General features: G+C 42.1%; 1 protein-coding gene across 4 annotated transcripts in view; it reads left to right on the top strand.

The window, feature by feature from the left end:
- ATG10 (autophagy related 10) overlaps positions 1–24,348 on the top strand; it is a 278,991-nt gene that overhangs the window by 77,453 nt on the left and 177,190 nt on the right. Inside the window, exons 1-2 of one of the 4 annotated variants that reach the window (XM_054715102.1) lie at positions 9,897–10,087; positions 18,751–18,870. In XM_054715102.1, the coding sequence (XP_054571077.1) occupies positions 9,902–10,087; positions 18,751–18,870 (306 nt within the window). In that variant the 5' untranslated portion in view covers positions 9,897–9,901. Of the gene's footprint in view, positions 1–9,896; positions 10,088–17,047; positions 17,065–18,750; positions 18,871–24,348 lie in introns of those variants that run through there. The other 3 variants (XM_008162000.3, XM_054715104.1, XM_054715103.1) reach the window with 3 other exon arrangements.

Here is a 24,348-nt window from a genome sequence, read left to right as displayed (position 1 = left end):
TCTTGCTAACTAAAGGGACTAAACTCCATTAACACAGGGCAGTGCTTGTCTGGATCATTGTATTTTCAGCACCCAGCACAGTGCATGGCATATATTAGATTCTTGATAAGTTTGTTAAAAGAATGGAAGGATGTTAATAGGCTTACCAGTTTCAATTTTTCAGAGAGCCAGTATGCTGTAAATTCACCATGATGGTTAATTTTATGTGTCAACTTTATTAGGCTAAGAGATATCCAGATAGCTGATGAAACATTATTTCTGGGTGTGTCTATGAGGGTGCTTCCATAAGGGATTAGCATTTGAAGTCCTAGACTAAATAAAGATCACCATCAACAATGGGTAGACATCATTTAATTCTTTGAAAGCCCAAATAGAACAAGACCATAGAGGAAGGGCAAATGTGCTCTTTCTGCTTGTGCTGGGACATTCATCTTCTCCTAGGGCCAGTGATGGGCAACCTTTTGAACTTGATGTGTCAAACTTCTCCAAAAAACTGAGCCTAACTCGGGTAGTGTGTCACTTTGAGGAAAAAACTAACTCCAAGACGCTAGTCGCAAATGATTCATCCTCAGGAGCAGCAAATGTTTCATCCTCGGCATGCGGCCGCGTGTCATCAGAAATGGCTACGTGTGTCAGTGCTGACACGCGTGTCATAGGTTCGCCATCACTGTCTAGGCTATCAGCCCCCCCCCCCCCCCCGCATCCCTCCCAACCCTCGTCCTGAGCCTTTGGACTTGAACTAGCACTTACACTATTGGCTCCCCTGGTTCTCAGGCTTTAGATTTGAATTGGAACTATACCACTGGCTTCCTGAGCTTCCAATTTGCAGACTTTGGGACTTCTCAGTCTCTATAATCATGTGAACCAATCACTTGTAATAAATCTCTTTCCACATATCTATATATATTCTATTGATTCTATTTCTCTGGAGAACCCTGATTAATATACCCACTGATTGGAAACACAGGTTTCCTTGAGGTCCCCACTTTACTTAAGCTCAGTTTCTTTCCTTACAGCCTAGATATTATTAGCATTCTCCTAGCTCCAGGGTACCAATTCCAGATCATTTTACTTCCCCATCAAGCAAAATTTATCTTGAGTTGGTTTTACACCAATCCATTTGTACCATTTCCTACCTTCTTCATCACCATCCTTTTCTTAATCCTCCACATTCATCTAGGTTTTTGGTACAAGCTCATTGTCTTTCTCTCTCACTAAATTCCTGTAGAAATTTCAATGCCTTCATGAATGAGCCCATTGACTACTATAGTGGGGGCCTGAAAAGGGGTTATATAGAAAGTAACCTCGCAGGATGATCTGATAAAAAATTCCTAACAGTGTAGGTCATGGTGGGTAGTCACACCCCAGGCATATGACTTTGTAGTAAAAGGTTTATCTTTGCCATAAGCAAGCCCTGTCCATTGTTTCTGTGCATCTAGGTTAACACATCTTTGAAATAGCCATCATCACCCCCAAGAGAGCATATAATTTTATAAACTATCTTGTAATCCAATCTTTGCCTTGCTTTCTCCTACTTTCATGTAATCTTTCTTATTCCCTTCTTAATTTCATTTGTATAAAAGAAGCTGAAAAACTGCAGTTTGGCTCAAATAAACTCATAAAAATTCTCTGCAAGTTTGGATGCTCTGTGGGCTATTCAATGTGTGATTTCACTTCCACTCTACTTCAGTAACCCACCTTGGGTTGACCTCTTGGGCCTTGTTCTCACCTGGAACCAACTGATATACCTAGAATCTCACATATCAATCTCCTCCTCTTTGAACATATCCTCCTATTCTGCCAGTCCTCTCCTGTTCTATAGGTCTACTCTCTTATTGACACAACTAGTGGCCCGGTGCACGAAATTAGTGCACGGGGTGTGTGTTCCTCAGCCAGGCTTGCACCCTCTCCAATCTGGGACCCCTTGAAGGATGTCCTACTGCCAGTTTACAGGGATCGGGCCTAAACCAGCAGTTGGACATCCCTCTCACAATCCAGGACTGCTGCCTCCAGCCACTCACTTGCCTGCCTGCCTGCCTGCCTGATTGCCCCTAACTACTCTGCCTGCTGGCCTGCTCGCCCCCAGCTGCCCCCCGTCACCAGCCTGCTCGTCCCCAAATGCCCCCCCACCAGCCTGATCACCCCCAACTGCTCCCCTGCTGGCCTGCTCACCCCCAACTGGCCCCCCTGCTGGTCTGCTTACCCCCAATGGCTCCTCCCCCCACCAGCCTGATCACCCACAACTGCTATCCCATCCTGGCCTGATTAACCCCTGGTGACCCAAGTTCCCAACCCCTCCTTTTTTTCTTTTCTTTTTTTTCAGCGCCTCCTTGAGCAGAGGCCAGGGCCGGCTGGAAGCAAGTATCTGGGATTTATTTATCTTCTATAATTGAAACTTTGTAGCCTTGAGCAGAGGCCAGGGCCAGCCAGGGCGGGCGGAAAGCTTGGCTTCCTCCATCGCCGGGGCAACCCAAGCCTCCTGCTCACTCCAGCTCCATGGCCGCCACCATCTTGGTTGGGTTAATTTGCATACTTGCTCCTGATTGGCTGATGGGTGTAGCTTGTGGGCATAGCAGAGGTATGGTCGATTTGCATGTTTCTCTTTTATTAGTGTAGATAATCTTTAGTTCCTTGATTCCTCTCCTATTCCCAAATCTGTTGGTCCCCTTTTAAAATCACTTCCTTATCATTTATTCCAGACCCCATGAATCTCGCTTCCATCACTCTCCTTCCAGCAACCTTAATTTACTCCACCCATTCAATTCTCTTCAGAACCCTGCAAGCCTGTACTGCTGGACTTATTCACTCATCTGTGTTTTATACTTCTTTACCCAAGCAGGGTGGGTAGTACTGAAAAAAAAAAAATCACACAAAATAGAGGCATTAGTACCTCCACGAATATAAGAATTCAGTCTTAACTATTCCCTCAAATCCTATATACTGTTCCTCAGCTTCTCTTATTTCCTTTGAAGACTGTTACAAACTTTTTGCTTTTTTTATTTTTTAAAAATATATTTGTATTGATTTCATCGAGGAAGGGAAAGGGAGAGAGAGAGATAGAAACATCAATGATGCGAGAGCCATCGATCGGCTGCCTCTTGCACACCTCCTATTGGGGATCGAGCCTACAACCCAGGCATGTGCCCTTGACCCGAATCGAACCAGGGACCCTTTAGTCTGATAGAGATCTACTGAGCCAAACATCTAGGGAAAACTTTTGCTTGTTTTTTTAAGCCTCTCTCTGACTTTCAGAAAATGGGTCTGCTAATTAGTCATTTCACAGAGAAAGCAGGAACTATCAGAAATGAACTTTCCTTAACTCTTCCTTCACAGCATTTCTTCCCTCCCAATACAAAGGCATTTATTTCCACTCTTATCACTACATCTTTCTCCTTTGCCTCCCTACCAATTCATGCAAATTACTACTTAACACTCAACCCTTTTCTTTCTCCTTAGGGATTGTGTTGCCTCAATTACCTCCTCTTTTAGTTCATATGCTTGGCTTATAGACTGGATTGAGTCACACCCTCTTAAAAAATGAAATACCAAAGTCTACTCCCTTGGCTCTGATTCTCTGCTAACCGCCACCCTATCTTCTCCTTCTCTTCACAGAAAAGCTTAAGGTCTCCTAGTCCTTGCTATTTCCCTTTTCTGTTGCTTTTATTGTTTAAATACCCATCCACTTTGTAACCCATCAGACACTGACTTAGTCCACCACCATATCATCAAAACTGCTTCTGCTAAGTCACCAATATTTTCTTAATTTCCAAATCCAATAGTCACTTTTCAGTATTTATCTGACTTAATTTCTTGGCTTTATTTTTAAAAATATATATATTTTATTGATTTTTTACAGAGAGGAAGGGAGAGGGATAGAGAGTTAGAAACATCAATGAGAGAGAAACATCAATCAGCTGCCTCCTGCACAACCTCCTACTAGGGATGTGCTCGCAACCAAGGCACATGCCCTTGACCAGAATTGAACCTGGGACCTCTCAGTCTGCAGGCCGACGCTCTATCCACTGAGCCAAACTGGTTTTGGCTTGACTTTATTTTTGATACTGTTAACCACTCTCTGGAAACTCTCTTCTTGGTTTTTTATTGCACTAGCCTTTTCTGTCCCTCTCTTAATTCTCTGAGAATCCTTGTGGGGTTTTCTACTTATGGTATTGTTTTTTATTTCATTTTTTAAATTACACTTGACATACAATGTTATGTTAGTTTCAGGTGTACAACATAATGATTCAACATGTATATACCCTACAAAGTAATCACCACAATAAGTCTAGTAACCATCTGTCACTGTACAAAGCTATTATTACATTATTGACTATATTCCCTGTGCTGTACATTATATCCCTGCGATTTATTTTATAACTGGAAGTTTGTACTTCTTAATCTCCTTTAAAAATATTGATGTTCTCTAAGATCCTACCCTCGGATCTCTTCTTTTCTCACTCTAAATACTTTCCTTGAATAGTCTTTTGTGACCAAAGCTTCAACTCTCACCTGTATATCAATGACACCCAAATACAGGGGGGTGACTTTTTCTGAGGGAGTAGGATCTAAAGTCAGTGTGAAAGGCAAAAATAGAGTAGAGTTAAAAATTACCTTTGAAAAATCTCCTCTAAATACTATGTACATGATTTTTAGTATATATATTAATACACACACACACACACACACACACACACACACACACACACTATATTATCAATCAAGAAATTCTACACAACCAGCTTTCCTCTGCTATTGGAACAGAAGGCTGTTTCTTGAGTTGAATACCAGATGAAGTTGTTGGCTTGCATTTAAGGGCCATGTTATAAGAAAAATATGTTTTTGTTTTTTTGCCAAGCACATATAGTAGAGTGAATATAAGTAAGTGTAGGAGATAATTCCACTGTATATATTTTCAGCCTGACCTCTTCTGTGGGTTCTGGACTTATACACTGAACTGCTGAATGGATATTGCCTTTTGGACATGCCAATCCAGACTGTTTTAGATTTCTGAAAGCTGAAGAAATGAGATAACTTACATTCTACTTAGCAAAGTCATTTATTGAAAGCACATAGTGATGTTTCAAGGGTACAGCTCACATGTGGAGTGTTTTCATGTCATCTGGATTGATGTTTTTATTCCAGGCAGATGTTCTACTTATGGTATTACCATACAGCTACCCACACCCTGTCTTGTCTGCCTGGCTAGAGCCATAGGCAGCTTCAGATTGGTGGACTCTCTAGGCCAAGCATCACACAAGCCATTAACCTCTGGCTGAACAGCTTTATTGGGCTTAGTGAAACTCATAAGCACCTAAGAAGGCATTGCAATTCTTTACTGGCCCTTTCAAGAGCTGTACTTCACCCATTGGCTGTTACATCACCCTACAGTCATCCTCATTATGCCATCATGACAAATCAGCAAAGGAAAATCCCAGCATTTCCCCATTGACTGGACTGAACATCTGACTAATACATGTAAGGTGTGGTATGTATGTTAAGAGCCAATATCAGAGTCATGTCTATATGGCAGTAAGCTTTACCTCCTCTTTATCACACACACCGAACAGCATAAATAATTAAAAGCATCATAATACAAAGCAGTCCAACATTACATAAAAAATGTACTACTCAACTGTTTCATTCCACATTTAGCATTTTAACAGCATTACAATTACAATGGGACTGGACAGCTTTCATGGGGTCCTCTTTCATCCTGTCATTATTTATGTTCCATAATATGCCTTGGGTATATATAGAATAAGGATGTCTCTTTACATCCTTCTACAATCTATGCCTATGTACTTACACTATCAGCCCTTTAATTTGAGGACTACTGAACCAGGCAGGGGCATTCTCCATGGCCAACTCTGGGTTGCAGAAGGTAGGAAATTGCATATTTGGAATGTCCCATAATCATCTTTTGTGGGCATCACATTTTGGCTTTTCTCCCTTTGAAGTTGACCTCTTTACCTCCATTGTCATTCCATTTATAGAACAACAGGATATAATTTGTATCCAGATAACATTCCTTTCTTTGTGTCAAATACATATTCAGGAATGTTAAGATCATAAATAATTTGCTCTCATGTAAAATCACAGATATCAATGTTAATTTTTTAAATTGAAGATAGCATCCTTTATTTTTATTATAAAAAGTAACACATTGATAATACATTATTCTTCCTTAAATATGAAATACAAAAAAAGTATGAAAAAGAAAAGTCATTCATAATCCCCTTAGGTAAGGATAGCCATTATTAATTTTTGGTTATAACCTTTAACATTTTTCTATAGGACCATAAATGAGGTCATACTTTACCACACTGTTTTGTACATCATCTTTCCAGGTTAGAAAACACAGATTACATGATCATGTTAATATTTGTATTATTCCATTGCCTCTATGGAATAATACAAATCCAGTAAATTTGAACATGTATATATTTTTGTTCTCCACAGCCCTGCAAAGCTGGGATTACTACTAATTTTATTTTATGGAAATATAGATGCTAAGGCAGCCTAAAGGGAGCCATTATCTTAGGAGCAAATTCTGATTTAGTCTGAATTTAGGGCAGTTTTCTGAATTAAATATGCACAAAGGTTTCCGGAGCTGCAGACTAAACTGTCTTAATGAAAAACATCATTACAACACAACAATATCAATATACAGTGAATCCTGCAATCAGAATTAATTCCTGATCAGTAAAGATAGCCGTACAACATTAGAGAAAACAGGTCATTTTTGAGCAAGGACATTCTTGGGAGACCCTGGGTATGTACGGTGTTCTTATCACCCTCCTGGTTTATTCTTCTCTGGCTGGTGAGAGGACAGACTTTCAGGGGAGGGCATCTTGCTGCATAGTTCTAAGAAATCTAACTTGGGGCCTAGAGTACAGAGTGTCTGAACCAAAAATTTTGAAGAGCTTATGAGATTCTGTAGTCACTTCTCTATTCTCCACCTATTGCTTTCCAAATCAATAGATTCTGGATACAGGGTGCTGCAAATACCCTGTTGGACTCTTTTTTTTACCCCCACACCGGCCAAAGGTATTGCACATGCTATTATCACAGACAGTTTGCTATTGATCTATTCTCTTATTTACTTCTTCTTGGGCCTCACACCATCTTGTTCAAGATTTCAGTTTGCCTGGCAACTGTCCTCTTCTGCCTCCAAAGATCCCAGACTGCCTTTCTTTTCAGAAGTACTGGACACGTCAGAGAGACTTGGGACTGAAAGTCTACAGTGCGAATTTATTTCTATGTACAAATTGCCAGGACTCTATTAAAATATGATTGAAAAAAATAAAATCATGATTTTTGTGCAAATATAAACCCATGTTAAATAATTCGTTTTGTCCACATAATATGAGGAAACCAGGCAAAATGGGGCAGAAGTGATTTTTCCACAGGTAGGATGGGGAAGTCAATTATAATCACTACCAGATAGGACAGAAGTTACATATCTATTATTACAACTTTAATGAACAGCAAACAGTTCAAAGGCAATGGGCAAGGCTAGAATCTAGCAACATGGGAGGATTTGCTTTAGACATGCATAGTTTTTCTCTAAACCTCCCCAAATAAAGGAAAATAGGGTCCTCCCAACAGAGTCCAGAGGGAAAAAACAAGCATCCTGAGTAATGTCAGATCACCCCCCCGGCAGAGTATTCCTTTGGAAACACTGCATTCCCTTGACAAATTTAAAGCGTAAGTTATAGTCCCCAAATGTCCTCAAATGCTCCAAAAAAAAGTGTCTAACCAAGAATATTATAAACAAAGCCAGAGTAAACATTAAAATTTACTAAAACATGTCAACCTTTATTCAGGCAGTTCAAATGGATTATTTCCTGAAACATGCTATTCTCTTCACAGTACAAAATGGGCCATCAAGAATAGGATCCTCAAAATACCAGTGTAGCTATACAACCCCACTGCTGTTCATTATTAGCGATAACACCACGTTGTTGAGATTCTGTATTAACTTTATCCTTTGCCATCGACTTTTACAACTAATTTTCAGTAACGCTCAGAAAATTTCTAAAACTTTTTTCTTAGGAAGCACAGATACTTATCGAATTATAGATTGTCATTAAAAATTGACAGTCCTCCATGGCTTTTTTCATACAAATGTTCGAATCCCTGAGTACCAAAGTCCCTGGCTTTATGTATTGTAAGTACATATGTCTACTACTAAAAATCAAATGAAACCTATAATTTCCCAAAATGTTAAATTCCATATGTTAAAGGACAAAACTCAACTCAGTAAATGTGGAGATCTAATTGGCTTTATTAAGTGAGTGGTGAATTGGGCAGCATTCCATCTAGCACACTAGAGGGGCTCTCTGAGCTGCACAAAATGAAAGGTTTTTGTAGCCAGAAAGAGGGCCGGACAAGGAAGTTAAAAGAGTGGGTCATTTCAGCAAGGTTACCTTCCCATCGTGGAAGGCAGGGAGTTTTATCAGGCAGATTACCTCACTGGTGCGGACCAGGGAAATTCCAGACTGATTTAAAACCGCCCTTAGTTAGGTATTAAGTCTTGGTGGGGCTTAGCAAAAGTGACTCCATCTTGGGTCTGTTGTTTCTTTTTAACACATAAAGATGTAAGTTTGGCAATAAAATTTTCTCTACATTAGAATCATCAAATAAGACAAGTTCTAAGCTAAGGAATGTGGTACAAATTTATGGTCCTAAAACACAATTTTTATTTCCATATTGATCACAAAATACCTGATTTATATCCACAGTTGCTGCAACATGTTAGGAAATTCACCTTTACTAGCAGTATCATTTTGAGTTTAAAACTATTTTACATACAGTAAAATCTATCGTTTTATGAGTGTGGTAAACAAAACAGTGGTGTAATCACTAACACAATAAAGATATAGGACAGTTCCATCCCCCCCACCCCCCCCAATTTCCTCAGGCTTCTTTTTGGTCAGCCCTTTCCCCTGGTCACCACTCCTCAGTGTTCTGTCCCCTTGCAAGACCTTTTTATTTTGAAATAATTATAGGCTCACAGGAAATAACAAAAATAGTGCATCAGAGTCCCCTACATTTGAAGGCAGTTTTCCTTTCACTTCCTTGCCTGTTTACTCTTTACTTTTCACACAAGTTTCATGCTGCTGTGTTAAAGGGAGCAGATGCTAGTTTCCCCTCAGATGTCTGCTGTTGCATTTGCCGTGTTTCAGTTTGATCACCTTTAATTCTCCTACATCTTTCACTAGTGTTTCTCTATCCCACGGTTTCCCTCCATTTATCCTGCTGCTAGATATATATATATATTTTTTTCTTTCTGAGTTATGTGTCGCAGATGGTACCACTGTCAGTCCCCGGATTCCTGCCTTCCACTCGGTCCTGCGGTTGTAAGGGGGTGGGCAGGCTGCCTGGGCCGGGCTCCCGGCGGGCACTGGAGCCCTTTGCAGAGAGCGCGGTCAGCTGGCCGCTCCTCCGAGCTCTTCGGAGAGCTGCGAGCGGCCCTGCACCGCTCGGGCCTGTCCTGGCTCTCCCCGCTCTCCCATGGTCACCCTTTCTGTTCCAGGCCTTCGGCTATTTTTGGAGGAGAGTGTGCAGAGGCCTTGGAGGCGCGGGCACCCCTCCCCCTGGCTCCGGCTGGCTCCCCGCCTCCGTTAGTGGCCGCCTTTGTGTTGCGCACAGGGGACAGCCGCCCTCGGGTTCCCGGGCGGGGACTTGGCGGCAGTGGTCGCGGGCAGCACGGAGGTCACCCCCCCCCTCCACACCCCCCCCCCCGCCCGTGCAAAGGGTCCCCCAGCGGCTGGGGCGAGGCAGGCCCCACGGCCCGCGGGAGGCGCAGCGCGCATGCTCCCGCTCGGTCGCCCGCGGCGGTGGCGGCGGAGGGAGAGGGGGAGGGCTCGGCGCCTCCCCTGGTGAGCCTCCCTCCCCGATGGCTCGGCTCCGCCGCCGCCACCCCAGTGGCTCCCGGGGGCCCAGCCCTCTCCCTCTCCTCCCCGAGGCGGCCGGCGGGCGGCTGCTGGCCCGGCGCTGGGTCCTTCGCCCCGCTCCCCTCCCCTCCCCCGCCCCGCGGCCCCGCCCTCGTGGCCGGGCGGCGGGTCGGGGCCGGCGGAGCGGGGTGAGTATTCCCACAGCCCCTGCTGGGCCGCTGCCCGGCGCTGCTGCCCGCCGGCCTCGCTGCGCTCCCGGGACCGGGAGGAAGGCGGGTGCGGGTGCGGGTGGGCGGGGAGCGGCCCAGCCCTGAACAAAAGGCCGGGGAAGGGGCTCCCTCTGGTCCCGCGCAGGCCTGGTCCCCGCTGTCCCGCAGCCCGGGCGCCAGCTGCGGGTGCGGAGGGAGGGAGGGGGGGGGTGGGGGCCGTGCCGCCCCCTCCCGGGTCGCCCGGAGGTGGCTGTGCCCTGTGTGTAAAGCCTGCGCGGGGACGGCGAGTCTCCATCCCTGCAACCTTGAAACAGAGGGTGTTCATGAAACCACAGGCAGTGACTGCGGCCAAGAAACGGGAAGGGGTTCCACATTCACTATCAGGAGGAATAATTTATCACCGATATTTATTTTCTCTCCCAAGAAACCTAGCTACTCATAGTATCTGAAATCGCGATGGGGGAGGGAGGGGTATAGAAATAGTTAACTGATTTATAGAAACATTTATTATGCTAAAAAGTAAAAGCATGTCAGAAAAGGCAAAGGGATAATAGCTCCATGTCTTTTCAAAGTCAAAATGGAGTCTTGTCTAACAGAACCACCTGAGGATGAATTCGGTATCTAGGGAACTATACTTTTACTTGCAGGAACACATTTTTTTGTTGTTGTTAATCCTCACCTGAGGATACTTTTTCCCATTGCTTTTCAGAGAGAGTAGAAGAGAGGGAGGAGAGAGAGAGAGAGAGAGAGAGAGAGAGAGAGAGAGAGAGAGAAAGAGAAATATCCATGTGAGTTGGATTGGTTGCCTCCCACACACTCCAAATAGTAACCCAGGTACATGCCCTTGACCGGGAATTGAACCCTCGACCCTCTGGTGTGCAGACGCTCTAACCACTGAGACAAGGCTTGACATCATATTGATTAGGGCCCAGGCTGTGGAGTTACATTTTTGGGGGGAGTATAATTGAGATGCAAATTATTTCCGATTGGGAGAAAAAGTGCTCCTGAAGGTTGTGGTTTTATTACAAGATTTTGTAATGATATTTACCATTCAGCTTGTTCCTTCATGGTAAATTCAATAAATCTTTACCATAGGTTCACTTTATTTTTATGAGTCATGTGTCTAAGTTTTTAAAAATACAGTTTGACAATGGTTTCCACTCCTTAGTGGCAAAAGCTTAAGTTTGTACTTTGCAGGATTGGAAAACACAGGCCCTGTGTTGTACTAACTACATCATAGGGCCCTTCTTGCTTCTGCAGGGTCAAATATGGACAAGAGTAAACATTTACAAAAGGAAAACTTGACAAAAAAGTGCTGAGTATGGAGAAATCCAAATTAAAGTCTTTCAATGACAAGGTTTAAGAATTGTTATTGATAGTTTAATGGAGGAAACTAGTGGAAACAGTTCCCAATAGTTCTGAACTGGGTTCATTTGGCTATAGACTGTAATAAAATTACTAGAGGCCCGGTGCATGAAATTGGTACACAGGGGCTGTGTGTCCCTCAGCCCAGCCTGCACCCTCTCCAATCTGGGACATCCCTCTCACAATCCAGAACTGCTGGCTCCCAACTGCTCACCTGCCTGCCTTCCTTCCTGATTGCCCCTAACCACTTCTGCCTGCCAGCCTGATCACCCCCTAACCACTCCCCTGCCAGCCTGATTGATGCCTAACTGCTCCCCTGCCAGCCCGATTGCCCCTAACTGCCCTCCCCTGCAGTCCTGGTCATCCCTAACTGCCCTCCCCTGCAGGCCTGGGTCCCCCCCAACTGCCCTTTCCTGCAGGCCCGGTCGCCCCCAACTTCCCTCCTCTGCCAGCCTGGTCACCCCTATCTGCCCTACCCTGCAGGCTTGATTGCCCACAACTGCCTTCACTTGCAGGCCTGGTCCCTCACAACTTCCCTCCCCTGCTGGCCTGATCGCCTACAACTGTGATCCCCTGCAGGCCTGGTCCCCCCCGCAACTGCCCTCCCTTGCAGGCCTGGTCCCTCCCAACTGCCCTCCCCTGCTAGCCATCTTGTGGCGGCCATTTTGTGTCCACATGGGGGCAGCCATCTTTGACCACATGGGGGCAGCCATCTTGTGTGTTGGAGTGATGGTCAATTTGCATATTACTCTTTTATTAGATAGGATTTCGCCTCCCCCCTTTTCTCTTCTCCCCACTTCCCTTTCCTCTTTATTTAGGATAAGGTTTACTAAGATTTAGCTACAGAATGAGGCATCAAACTGGGCATAATGTTTTGTTACAAATTATAAATTGATAGCAATTCCCAATGCTTGTACGTTTCAGAGAAAGATAGCAACTCCTTAGGGAGATCAAGTAGAGTAAAGTTCATATAAGTAGATTATTTAAGACTGGGTTTGATTTGATTATGAATATCTTTGAAGTCTAGAGATGTGTTTTGGGACTGTAGAGGTAGTGTTGAAATCACACACATAGAGTACCATACAAACAAAATGCCAGGGAAATTATTTGGTGATTATCCCTTGAAAACAGATGTATGTCTTCAGGTGCAAAGCAGGCTGAGTATAAAACAATGGAATAGTAGAGGAATGGAGAATAAACCCTACCTCAGAGCATCCAGATTAGGCAAAGGTTGCTCAACAGCTATGCAGAATCAGAGTCTCCACTAATGTATCTGGCACCCCAGACCTTGAAGTGCTTGATCTCCTACAGGGACCCAGGAAGAGAACTTACTAATATGAAGTTATCACTGACATGTAATAACTTTCAGAGAAAACTCTTTTATTGTCTCTTCTGAGCTGAAGAACCTACAATAGTTTCCTGCTCACTACTTAAATGAAATCTCTTTAGAGTTTTAATGCTATTTATAAACTGCCCTCCTCCCCCACACTTTTCTTGTATTTTTTAATCTATACTCCCCAGTTACACTGTTTACCTGTCTACTCTGCCTCATTTCAACCTGTTCCTAGGTTCACTGCCCATCCCTACTCCACTAATCCTCCTCATCCCTTTATGTATTGTGTCTCTGTCTTTCATTATCGTCTTATAATTCAAGGATTATCTGAAATATAACTCCTCTAGGGTCCAGGCTCTGGTTCCAGAATGCCTTAGGTCAAATTGCCACATTAAAAAAAAATAATAATAAAATAAAATAAAATATATATATATATATAAAATACTGATTTCAGAGAGAAAGGAAGGGGGAAGACAGATAGAAACATCAATGATGAGAGAGAATCATTGATTGGCTGCCTCCTGCATGCCCCCCACAGGGGATCCAGCCTGCATCCTGGGCATACGCTGACCTGGAATCAAATCCTGACCTCCTGGTTCATAGATCAACACTCAGCCATTGAGCCACGCTGGCCAGGCCAAATTGCCACATTTAACTGCTGGCCTTTGTACCCTCTTCCTAATTGGAGCTCTAGCTGCAGAGGTCATAGCAAATTCAGCCACCAGTAAAAATCCTTTAATTCCAGTCCAGGTACAATCTCATTTAAACTTTGACTTGCTTTATATGTTTCAGTGGGAAGGCAAGGAGGGAACACTGAGCCTGCTGTTCAGCTGCTGTCATGACTGAACACACGTCCTCCCTTTTGCTACTTTCTTATTTATTAGATTACCTGGCCATGCCCGCTGTGCCCCGCCCTTTCACTAGCCTCAACAAAATGATCCATTTTTCCCCCCTCAGTTTTCTAGCATTATTCCTCCTCAAACGTATTTCTGAGGCTAATTATAAATGCTTATTTCGGGCCTTCAAAATCAGGTAATCCTGGTCGGGGCCTAGGATTCCACATATAAATTTGTACCCTGGGTGCCTCTTGGCTGTCTAATATTTGAGGACCATTGCCCAAAGACCTTGCTAGGTAAGTGATTAACTAATTAAATGAATTCCAGCCAAATTCTCATAAAGGCGATGGGTCGAGCTTACCTTCCAGCTAGTAATTGTATGCTTTGTTAGGTAAGAATCTAAATCTAAAGTTATAATAATGTAAAATTGTGGCAGGGAAGGACAAGTACAGAGGAAGTGGCTTACTTATATTAGCTAAAAATGATTTTTAATGTGTTAAAGTATCATAGTATGTTCAGTGATAATCACATTTTTATAAATGATCTTAAGTTCTGGGGAAATTTAGTTCTATTTCTTAAAGTGTTTTAATCTCATTATGACTCTGATACACAGTGATTTATGGACTCATCAAAAGAAATGTCTCCAACCAAAAAAAAAAGTATCAGTTTTCCACACATTAGATTAAAAATCACATAAAAAATGTGGAACATGGTAGTGAAAAAAAGCTGTTTTTAATTAAAAAGGATCATTTGAACAATGATTATACACCATGTTAGAATTTACTGGGGCTGCTTTTCTGAAAAGATATATTTAATAGCAGCAGAATAAGCTTCTTCACACTATCTAGTGTAGGGCTAACCAGTATTTTAGAAAGACTGCTTTCAGTTGGTGGGGAAAAAAATTATTTTCCCAATCTGTAGTCTCTGCTGAAGCAGCTAAAGAAAGGTTTTGATTGGTTAAGCTTAAAAAGATAAAAAAGAAGAAGAAAAAACCCAAACAGTTGTTCAGTAAGACTGAAACTCAAGCAAAATAGATGTATTAACAACTTATACTTTATGACAGGAAACAGCCCTGACTTATTTTTAACTTTTACTTATAAGAAGAAATGAGAAGTTCATTGTTTAGGATGAGATGAGAATTAAAATTCGCCTTTTTAACTGAGAGTTTACTTGTATTCTGTTGTCACCTCTAGTCTAAATTTAGGATAGCTTAAGTCTGGAAACATGGGCAGTTCACATCTAAGATTTTTCATTTGCAAATTAAGGATTGTTTTTGCCATTATTCCTTAATAACCTGCAGTTGTGGTTATTTCCATTTTGACCATAATTTAAGCCATCTCATAATAGGAAGTTTTAAGATTCTAATTTCTGTCTCTACTAGTCTATGAACTTGATAGAGGACTAGAGAGCATTACAACTTGAAAAGTAAATATAAAAATGTTGATCACATTATATTTTTTATGACTTATTTATTTAAAATATGGGTGTGTGTTTTTTAATTGATTTTGTTTAGAGAGAGAGGAAGGGAGAGAGAGAGAGAGAGAGAGAGAAATATCGATTGGTTGCCTCCTGCACCTGCCCCAACTACAGATTGAACCTGCAACCTGAACATGTGCCCCTATCGGGATCTGTACATAGGACAACACTTAACCAACTGAGTCACACTGGCCAGGGTTATATTTTTATTTTAATGAGGTGAAGTATTCTTACTTGAGCAAAGAGACAATAATTATTCAGTAATATTTTATTATGGCACATTGCAATGATTTGAATTGAGATGGATGTCATTTTAATATGGTAGTTCCTAATTTTGTAATCAAGTTATAAGCCTAGTCCTTAGATAATTTTAAAAGTATTCAAACAAATATTAATTGGTGCTTTGATGTTTACTCATCTTGCTAGTGGCAATGCTGTTAATGAAATAAACTATGGCAACTGAGTAAAATTTTATGTTTCAAGTAACATTTTGAACAGCCCAGTAAAACTCAAGTGGAGGGCTTAGGGAATGTAATGTTTTTACATAGTTCACTTTTGTTATTAAGTGAGGGTTTGCTTGACATTTATAAAATATTCCAAGGTATATTCGTTTTCTTTATGAATTAAATGTGATTTTTCTTTGATTGAATATCTTTCAATATATGTCAGGGTCATTATATAGTTGGCAAAACCATTTCTGTCTGTATGATTTCATTTTTTCCTATTCAGGTTCTGTATCCTCTCACTGAGTGATTGAAGGTGTTTTCTGTAATCTGTATAATGTTGATTTACAATTAATGTTTTCAGCCCATATTTTAAAAAAAATTTTCTAAGTTCCAGGTCCATGTCAATATGCCTGCTAGATATCATAACTTGGGTATTCTTCAGGCATTTACAAATTTATTTATTCACTAGAGGCCCGGTGCACGAAATTCGTGCATGGGGGGGGCTGTTGTCCCTCAGCCCAGCCTGCACCCTCTCCAATCTGGGACCCCTTGAGGGATGTCTGACTGCCCATTTAGGCCTGATCCCACCGGACAGTCAGACATCCCTCTCACAATCCAGGACTACTGGCTCCCAACTGCTCGCCTGCCTGCCTTCCTGATTGCCCCTAACCGCTTCTGCCTGCCAGCCTGATCACCCCCTAACCACTCCCATGCCAGCCTGATTGATGTTTAACTGCTCCCCTGCCAGCCTGTTTGCCCCCAACTTCCCTCCTCTGCTGGCCTGGTGACCCCTAACTGCCCTCCCCTGCAAGCTTGATCGCCCCCAACTGCCCTCCCTTGCAGGCCTGGTCCCTCCCCTCCTGGCCTGATCACCCACAACTGCCCTCCCCTGCTGGCCATCTTGTGGTGGCCATCTTGTGTCCACATGGGGGCAGGATATTTGACCACATGGGGGCAGCCATCTTGTGTATTGGAGTGATGGTCAATCTGCATATTACTCTTTTATTAGATAGGATAGAGGCCTGGTGCTTGGGTGGGGGCCAGCTGGTTTGCCCTGAAGGGTGTCCCAGATCAGAGTGGGGGTTCCCTTGGGGCGTGGGATGGCCTGGGCGAGGGGCCTGTCATGGTTTGCAGGCTGGCCACGCCCCCCAGTGACCCAAGCGGAAAATATAGAGCATATACATTCAAAATTTAGTATAAACTTTCATGATCCACCAGAAGCCATATTAAGAATCTGCTATATTCATTCTAGCTGGGTGATTTCATTGGTCTCTTTTATAAGATGACTTCCAAATATCTTAAATTGATCTTGGCTTCTCTCCATAACTTAAAATGCATATTCTTCCTGAATTCTTTCATTGCCTGGGTTTAGATCCTTTTGACCTCTCATCCAGATTACTACAACAGCTTTTAACTCTTCTTGCTTTCAGGCTTGTGTCCCTCAGATCATCCTCCACAGAGCCTCCAATGATTTATTATTCTGACCTTTTCAGCTCTAAGGTCTGATTCTTTGCTTCCTATGGAAATAGTCCAAACTCTTGCATGACACACACTCCCACACCATCCCTCCTTTGTGGAGGATCCTTCATGTGCCTACTATAACCTGTGCATATCTTCATTGTTGTATAGACTTTAAATAGAAATTCTCTTTTCCAGTGCTATCAGAATTGAGAGTTGAGCAGTTAATTGAATAACTTGATTAAAATAAAGTTATTAAAAATAATACATGCAAAATATTTATGGATAAGCAAGGAATTTGATATAAAAGAAAATGCTAAGAAACATTTAAATTACTTCCTGCTTAATGTTTATATGCTACAGAAGAGTAGAATTTATAAATTTCTGTAAAGATTCATTTATGCCAATAATATTTTATTTTTCTTTATTCTGATGAATCTTTTATTAAATTAAAAAAGAATATTACTTTTATGTTAAAAATACATGCATACTTAAAACATTTTATTTCAACTTAAAACATATAAAGATATTCGTTTGCCACTTTTTTCATATATGACCAAGGCACTTCCTTTGAGTATGGGTACTTGATTAGAATTCATTGTTCATTCTTGATTAAGCTGAACCCAGAATGTATCCTCTAGCTTTTTGGTCTACATGAAAGTTTAACTTTAAATGAAAGAACTTAAGCCACTTTAGCAGCAATCTGAGTATAGAATCCTAGATTTGTATGCTTTTCCCACTACTAATTTTCAGTTGAATTATCCATATCTAGTACAATAGTAGTCTGTTTTTCCAATGAAGATTTACTTTTGTAAAGTCTTTCCAAGGCATTAAATCTTAGAAATAACAGTTGTCTTTGTTTTTAAATTACATTTTATTGGTTTGGTTAGTGTAGCATTTCATTAAAGTATATTTATAATACAAGAATGTGGTTTGTGAACATACCCTCTACTGAGGGGAGTAGAGATTGCTTCATGATCAGAATGCTGTAGATATTGGTAATTTTTATAGAGGGAATAGACATATGGCAAAGTTGGTTGAATGGAGGTTGGTTATTTTTATGGCTTATCTCCCTTTATTACAATACTAGAGCCCCGGTGCAGGAAATTCATGCACTCAGTGGTGGTGGTGGTGGGGTCCCTCACCCGGCCTGCGCCCTCTCACAGTCCGGGAGTTCCTCGATCACCCAGCAGAGGGAGGCCCTGCCCATCTGCTGCAGCCCGCTGTTCAGTGGCCTGGGCTTCCCTCTTTGGGGCAATCGAGGAACCCCCCCTGATCGATTGCCCCGCAGAGGGTGGCCTGGGCTTGCCTCTTTGGGGCAATCATGGAGCCTCCCCCGATCTATCGCCCTGCTGGCTGGTGGCCTGGGCCTCCATCTGCAGGGCGATCGATTACAGAGCCCCCCTGATCGATCGCCCTGCAGAAGGTGGCTTGGGGTGATCGCGGAGCCCTCTGATTGATTGCCCTGCCAGCTGATGGCCTGGGGCTCTCTCTGCAGGGCAATCATGGGGCAATGGTGGGGCCCCCTGACAATAGCATAGCACCTGCCTTGGCTGGCCAGGTGCCAGTACATGTCATAGCGTGGTTGTCTGGATGGTCGTTCTGTGTTTGTCCGTTCAGTCAATTTGCATATTATGCTTTTATTATTATAGATGAGTTCGTATAAAGCAAGAGCTATATATTTTTTTTCCATTTCTGTATAGTTAATACTTAATTTTTATATTGCAGTTATCATTTAGTATGGAAGAAGATGAATTTTTTGGAGAAAAAACATTCCAGCATTATTGTGCAGAATTCATCAAACATTCACAGCAGATAGGTGATGGTTGGGAATGGAGAACTTCAAAGGTAAGAACAGAAAATTTTATTTCCCGTTTTGATGGAGTTTTCTTTAGTTCTTTATTTTTCCCATGTAAACCCTTAGTAATTAAAACTAATGTATGAAAGCTAGCTTGATTCAGTAAAGGGCTTAAATTGAAGACTATTTTAAAACAGATGTCCATTGTATTACTTCAACTATATGTACTCATTATAATTAGGCTAATGAAGTATTATCTAGAAAAGTCTTTAGGTGACTTGCTTTAATTTAATAAGATAAGAATGCTTAGCATATTAATTATCTGAATATAAACAAATGCTTCTGTGGTGCTTCAAACCATTTGTTTATACTATTAATTTTCTTAGGAAACTATTTTTGCCCAGAGAATGAAAAGCTAATCCTGAAACCAAACCACAGTCAATCACAAAATCTGAAATATTGAGGACTGTACTAATTAGGATTTTTTTGTTTTGTTTTGTTTCTTTATTTTTATTGTTGATAAATTGGGAATTTTTAAATAGTATAAACACATTTCAAAACATTCTTTTGGTTCTACTCAATAATAGTCAAAAGGTCTATATACTCATTTATTTTCACACATATAGTTAGTAAGGTTCTCTGTCAAAAGCTTTTTCAGTTCCTTGAAAGCTTCAGTTCTTAGAGAATAAGTTTTCTCTACTTGACACCTTATCTGATTCCTGAAAAAGTGATGAATCTCGATTCTCTGCAGAATGGCTGTGTTTCCTATCTGCACTCTGCCAAACATGAACCATTTTAAGCTGATTCCTATGATTCAGAACTAGGCCAGGGAAATGCAGGTCTTGATCGGGTCTAGAGTATCACTGGGGAGAGAAGCCATAATTTCTTCTTGGGTTATATGTCAGCTCAGTTTTGACAGGGTGGCTCATGGGATGGTTCAGAGGTGTGGTAGAGTCCAGCTCCACTATCTCAGTTAGGGACAGGACAGTCCACACACCCCTAGGGCATCTCCTGCTCCAGGATAACATGACCTTCCTGGCACCCTTTATTAATTTTTGTTCCTATTTTATAATTTTGTTTGCTATTGTGTTTGTATTTTTATTCATATTACTAGAGGCCCAGTGCACAAAATTCATGCACGGGGGTGGGGGTGTCCCTCAGCCTAGCCTGCACCCTCTTACAATCTGGGACCCCTCAGGAGATGTCTGACTGCCGGTTTAGGCAGGGATTGGGCCTAAACCGGCAGTTGGACATCCCTCTTGCAATCCAGGACTACTGGCTCCTAACCACTCACCCACCTGCCTGATCACCCCTAACCACTGCCTGCCTGCCTGATCGCCCCTAACCATTCTGCCTGCCTGCCTGATCACCCCTAACCACTCTGCCTGCCTGCCTGATCGCCCCTAACCACTCTGCCTGCCTGCCTGATCACCCCTAACTGCTCGCTTGCCTGCCTGCCTGCCTGCCTGATTGCCCCAACCGCCTCTGCCTGCCTGCCTAATCACCCCTAACTGCTTACCTGCCTGCCTGATCACCCCTAACCACCTCTATCTCGGCCCCCATCTCTGTGGCTTAGTCTGGAAGGATGTCCGGAATGACATCTAGAAGGTTGTTTGGCTGTCAGGTCTAATTAGCATATTACCCTTTTATTATTATAGATTTCTTCTATGATTATTATTGACATACTAGGGGCCCAGTGCATGAATTCGTGCACCTTGAAAGGAACTGTGGGCCGTGAGGCTGCAGTGGGCACAGGGGCAGGTCTCAGCCCATCCTCTGCACCCCCGCCCGGCCCTTCCCACCACAGCCCCTGGTCCCCTGTCTGCTGGCAGCCCTGTTCTTCCCACACGCTGACGGCATCGGCCCTGCTCGCACCTGCTGACTGCACGGAGCAATTGGGGCTGGCGCTAGCAGCGGGTGCAAGAGGGGCCAGCGCTGTCAGTGGGTACGAGTGGCGGCTGCTGTTCTAATTGCCCCTTAGGATCAGGGGGAGGTGGAAAAGCCCTCAGGGGTGATCAGGGCCAGCAGCTGCCACTCGCACCTGCTGATGGTGCCAAGTGATCAGTGTTAGAGCCGGGCACTGGCAGTGGGTGCGAGTGAGGCTGGTGCCAGCAGCTGGTGCAAGTGCCGGGTGGGACCATGGCGCGCAGGAGCAAAGAATTTTCAGTAACCACCAGAGGCTCGCCCTGATGTCAGTGACCGGAGCCCCATCTTGGTCTGGCATCCCTGCTCACCTGCTCCACCATCCCGCCGTGGCCGACACCTGCCATGTTCCACACTCTGTCGCCAGCTGCCTATGCCCACCATGTTCCATGCATGGCCCCTACCCCCTAGTGGTCAGCGCACGTCATAGCGACCGGTTGTTGTTCAGTTGTTTGGTTGTTCCACCGTTAGGTCTATTTGCATATTAGGGTTTTATATATATATATATATATATATATATATATATATATATGTACACACACACACACATATATATACACACACACACACACACATACACACACATATATATGTACACATATATGTATGTATATATGTGTGTATGTATATATATGTATATATATGTGTATATATATATGTTAAAGAACTGCTAATTTTTGTATATTAATTTAGTAACTATTCAATCACTGATTTCATAATTCATAGTCTTCATAATTTTTCAGTGATTTCCCTGTAATCTTATAGGTAGAGTGAGATCATATGCAAGTGAAATTTTTTGTTGCCTTATTTGTAATATTTTTCTCTATTATTTTATGAATTGGTTAGAAAATGTTAAGTAATAGTGATAAAAGTTCTCTTTGTCTTCATCCTGAACTTAATATTAATACTTCTGATATATAATAATTAATAAAATTATTGGTTGTTGGTTGTTTATTCATTTAATGAGTAAAGGTTTCAGACCCCTTTTCTTTTTTTATTTTTAATCTTTGTTGTTGAAAGTATTACATATGTCCCTCTTTTTCCCCTATTGACCCCTTCTAGCCCACCCCCACCCCCAACCCCCAGGCTTTCACCACCCTGTTGTCTGTGTCCATGGGTTATGCATATGTGCATACAAGTTCTTTGGTTGATCTCTTCCCACCCACCCACCTTGTTTAAGACCCCTTTTGACCTATAGTAATTTGTGTGGTTAGTCCTTGGGAACTTTCTCTTTTCACCAGGTTTCCTAAAGAAGAATTTTTCTTTTATCTTAAGCTGGAGACAGAATGATATAGATTCCTGTTACCATTTCTGTGACCTAGCAGAATGAGGGAGAGGAAGGTTAGGGAGGGAGCTGGGACTAGACTGCATTTGTGTGTCTGTATGTGTTGAGGGGAAGATCTCCTGGAGGGAAATTATATCTGTCAGAAGCTTCTTCAACTAAATTTGTTGAAACTAGTTCCTCACAAACCAGTTTCCAGGATTTGTTTACATTCTTGTTTTGGACTCTGCTTCAGGGATGGGTATGGCTGTGTATAACTTCTTGTTTGCTGCCACTGTTTGCTAAGTTAGGAAAATTTCCTACCCTTTGGGGTAGGAATTGCACTTTTAATTAAGGATTGTTCTTTTTAATGTAGGGGTGAGCCCATAGATAGTATAAAAACAAAACAAAATGCTGTTGGGAGGAGATCGCTGTAGCCTTAAGGTAAGGACTGCAAAGTCAAAACTCTACTACGAAGAGATCAGGTGTGGTAAGTAAGTGGATGAAGCTGCCAGGGACACAACATGGACACTGAGTCCTGTGGTCTGTGGCTGACCACAGTGCTTGGCCTGTTGCCGAGTTGGAAACCTGGGCCCTTGGATTACGTGACCTTCCCCAAAAAAGTAAAAGGATTTGGGGGGAGAAATTTCTAAAATTTTAAATGTTGGCAAATAATTAAAAAATATATTTTTAAAACACAGTGAGGACCAAACGCAACATGCCAGTAGTGCACAAAATGGGGGCTAATAATGCATAATAAGGAGGGCTATTTTTTAAATAGAAGTTGATGACTTCTATTAAAAAAAATAGCTGTATGGAAGTACAATTGGAAAACATATTTAAAGTATATAATGGATAAGTTTTGACATGTATAGACCTGTGAACCTTCAACACAGTCAAGAAAGTGAATATATCCATCACCCCAAAAGGTCCCTTGTACACTTTTGTAGTCCCTCCATCTGCCCTGGAAGTTATTTTTAAAAAGAATCTTGTTTATTGCGATATATAGAGGCTCCTTTAAAGAGTACACATATTACTACTCACATTCAGTTTTGCTCATAAATCACTTTGGCACTATTCATTTTATTTTTTAATATAGAAAGAATTGCAACAATATTTAGAGAATTGGTATAATTCAACTTTATAGATAAGACAAAACATCATTTTTTTCCTGCAAAGTTGATAAGAAAAACAGAGTGAATTAATGAAACATGTAATAATTTTTAAAAAATTATAAAGAAAGCAGTTTCTAAAAGTAGTCAAAACAGTTCTAATTTTTATATCTGGAGGCATGCAGAATGGGAAAACACTTCTAAATCATTATTTTTCAGTGGGGTTTGATGCTGTTGGTATCTGGGCAGGATAGTTCTTATTTCTTTACTACCAACATTTCCATACTCTCATTGTGAGCTATTATTTAACATGACGGTCTGTCTGAAATTAATGATTTTTATTAAGAGCATGGGCTTCAGAATTAGGTGTACCTGGATACAAATTCCTGCTCTAACATTTACTATCTGGATATTGGACAAATTACTTAATGTCTCTAAACTTCATTTTGTAATCTATAAAACTAGAGGCCCAGTGCACAAAGGAAATTAATTAGAAGGTGACTGGGAGTGATGAGCTGGACACTCCTGGAGCCAACCTCCCGTGGTCCCTTCACTGGCCGGCCGCATGTGGGATGGCGCCGGGGCTCGGAGGGCATCTGTGGAGTGAGTGGGGTCCCTCCTTCAGGTGGGATCCCTCAGCCTGGCCTGTGGGGATTGGGTTCCCCCCTCTCTGGTTCCGGGGTGTGTCACCGGAGAACCGCTACTGCCAAGTCACTGCAGCTCAGCAGCTACTGCATTGAGTGTCTGCCCCCTGGCAGTCAGTGCGTGTCATACCTACCGGCTGGTTGGATGGTTGGATGGTCACTTAGCCTTTTATATATATAGATAGGGATACAGATAATACCCACCTAATTAGGTTATTGTGTAGGTTAAATGAGATTTGCATTGAAAGAGTTTAGCACAGTTTAAGCCATATTATGGTTATAATTTTTAGCTAGTTGTTTGAAATATTCAGTGTCTTTCATAGAATAATGCTATAAATGAAAATGTAGTTAAGTTTTTAGAAAACTATAGGAAAGTCTTGCTTTATTCTTAAAGACAGATGGAATAAAGAGATTCTACCATTTTAATGTATTACTGTAATATTGGGTCACCCTCAAAATAGGAGGTCTTAACCTCCTAACTTTTATATATAGATATATAGAAATATATATACTATCTTAAAAAATCCATGGGTGAGAGAGAGAGAACTAGAACAGTCTCCAAACCTAACTCATTGACCATCATTGAAA

The sequence above is a fragment of the Eptesicus fuscus genome, chromosome 4 (assembly GCF_027574615.1).
Source record: "Eptesicus fuscus isolate TK198812 chromosome 4, DD_ASM_mEF_20220401, whole genome shotgun sequence".
NCBI lineage: Eukaryota > Metazoa > Chordata > Mammalia > Chiroptera > Vespertilionidae > Eptesicus > Eptesicus fuscus.
This window is presented reverse-complemented; position numbering and strand designations above follow the sequence as displayed.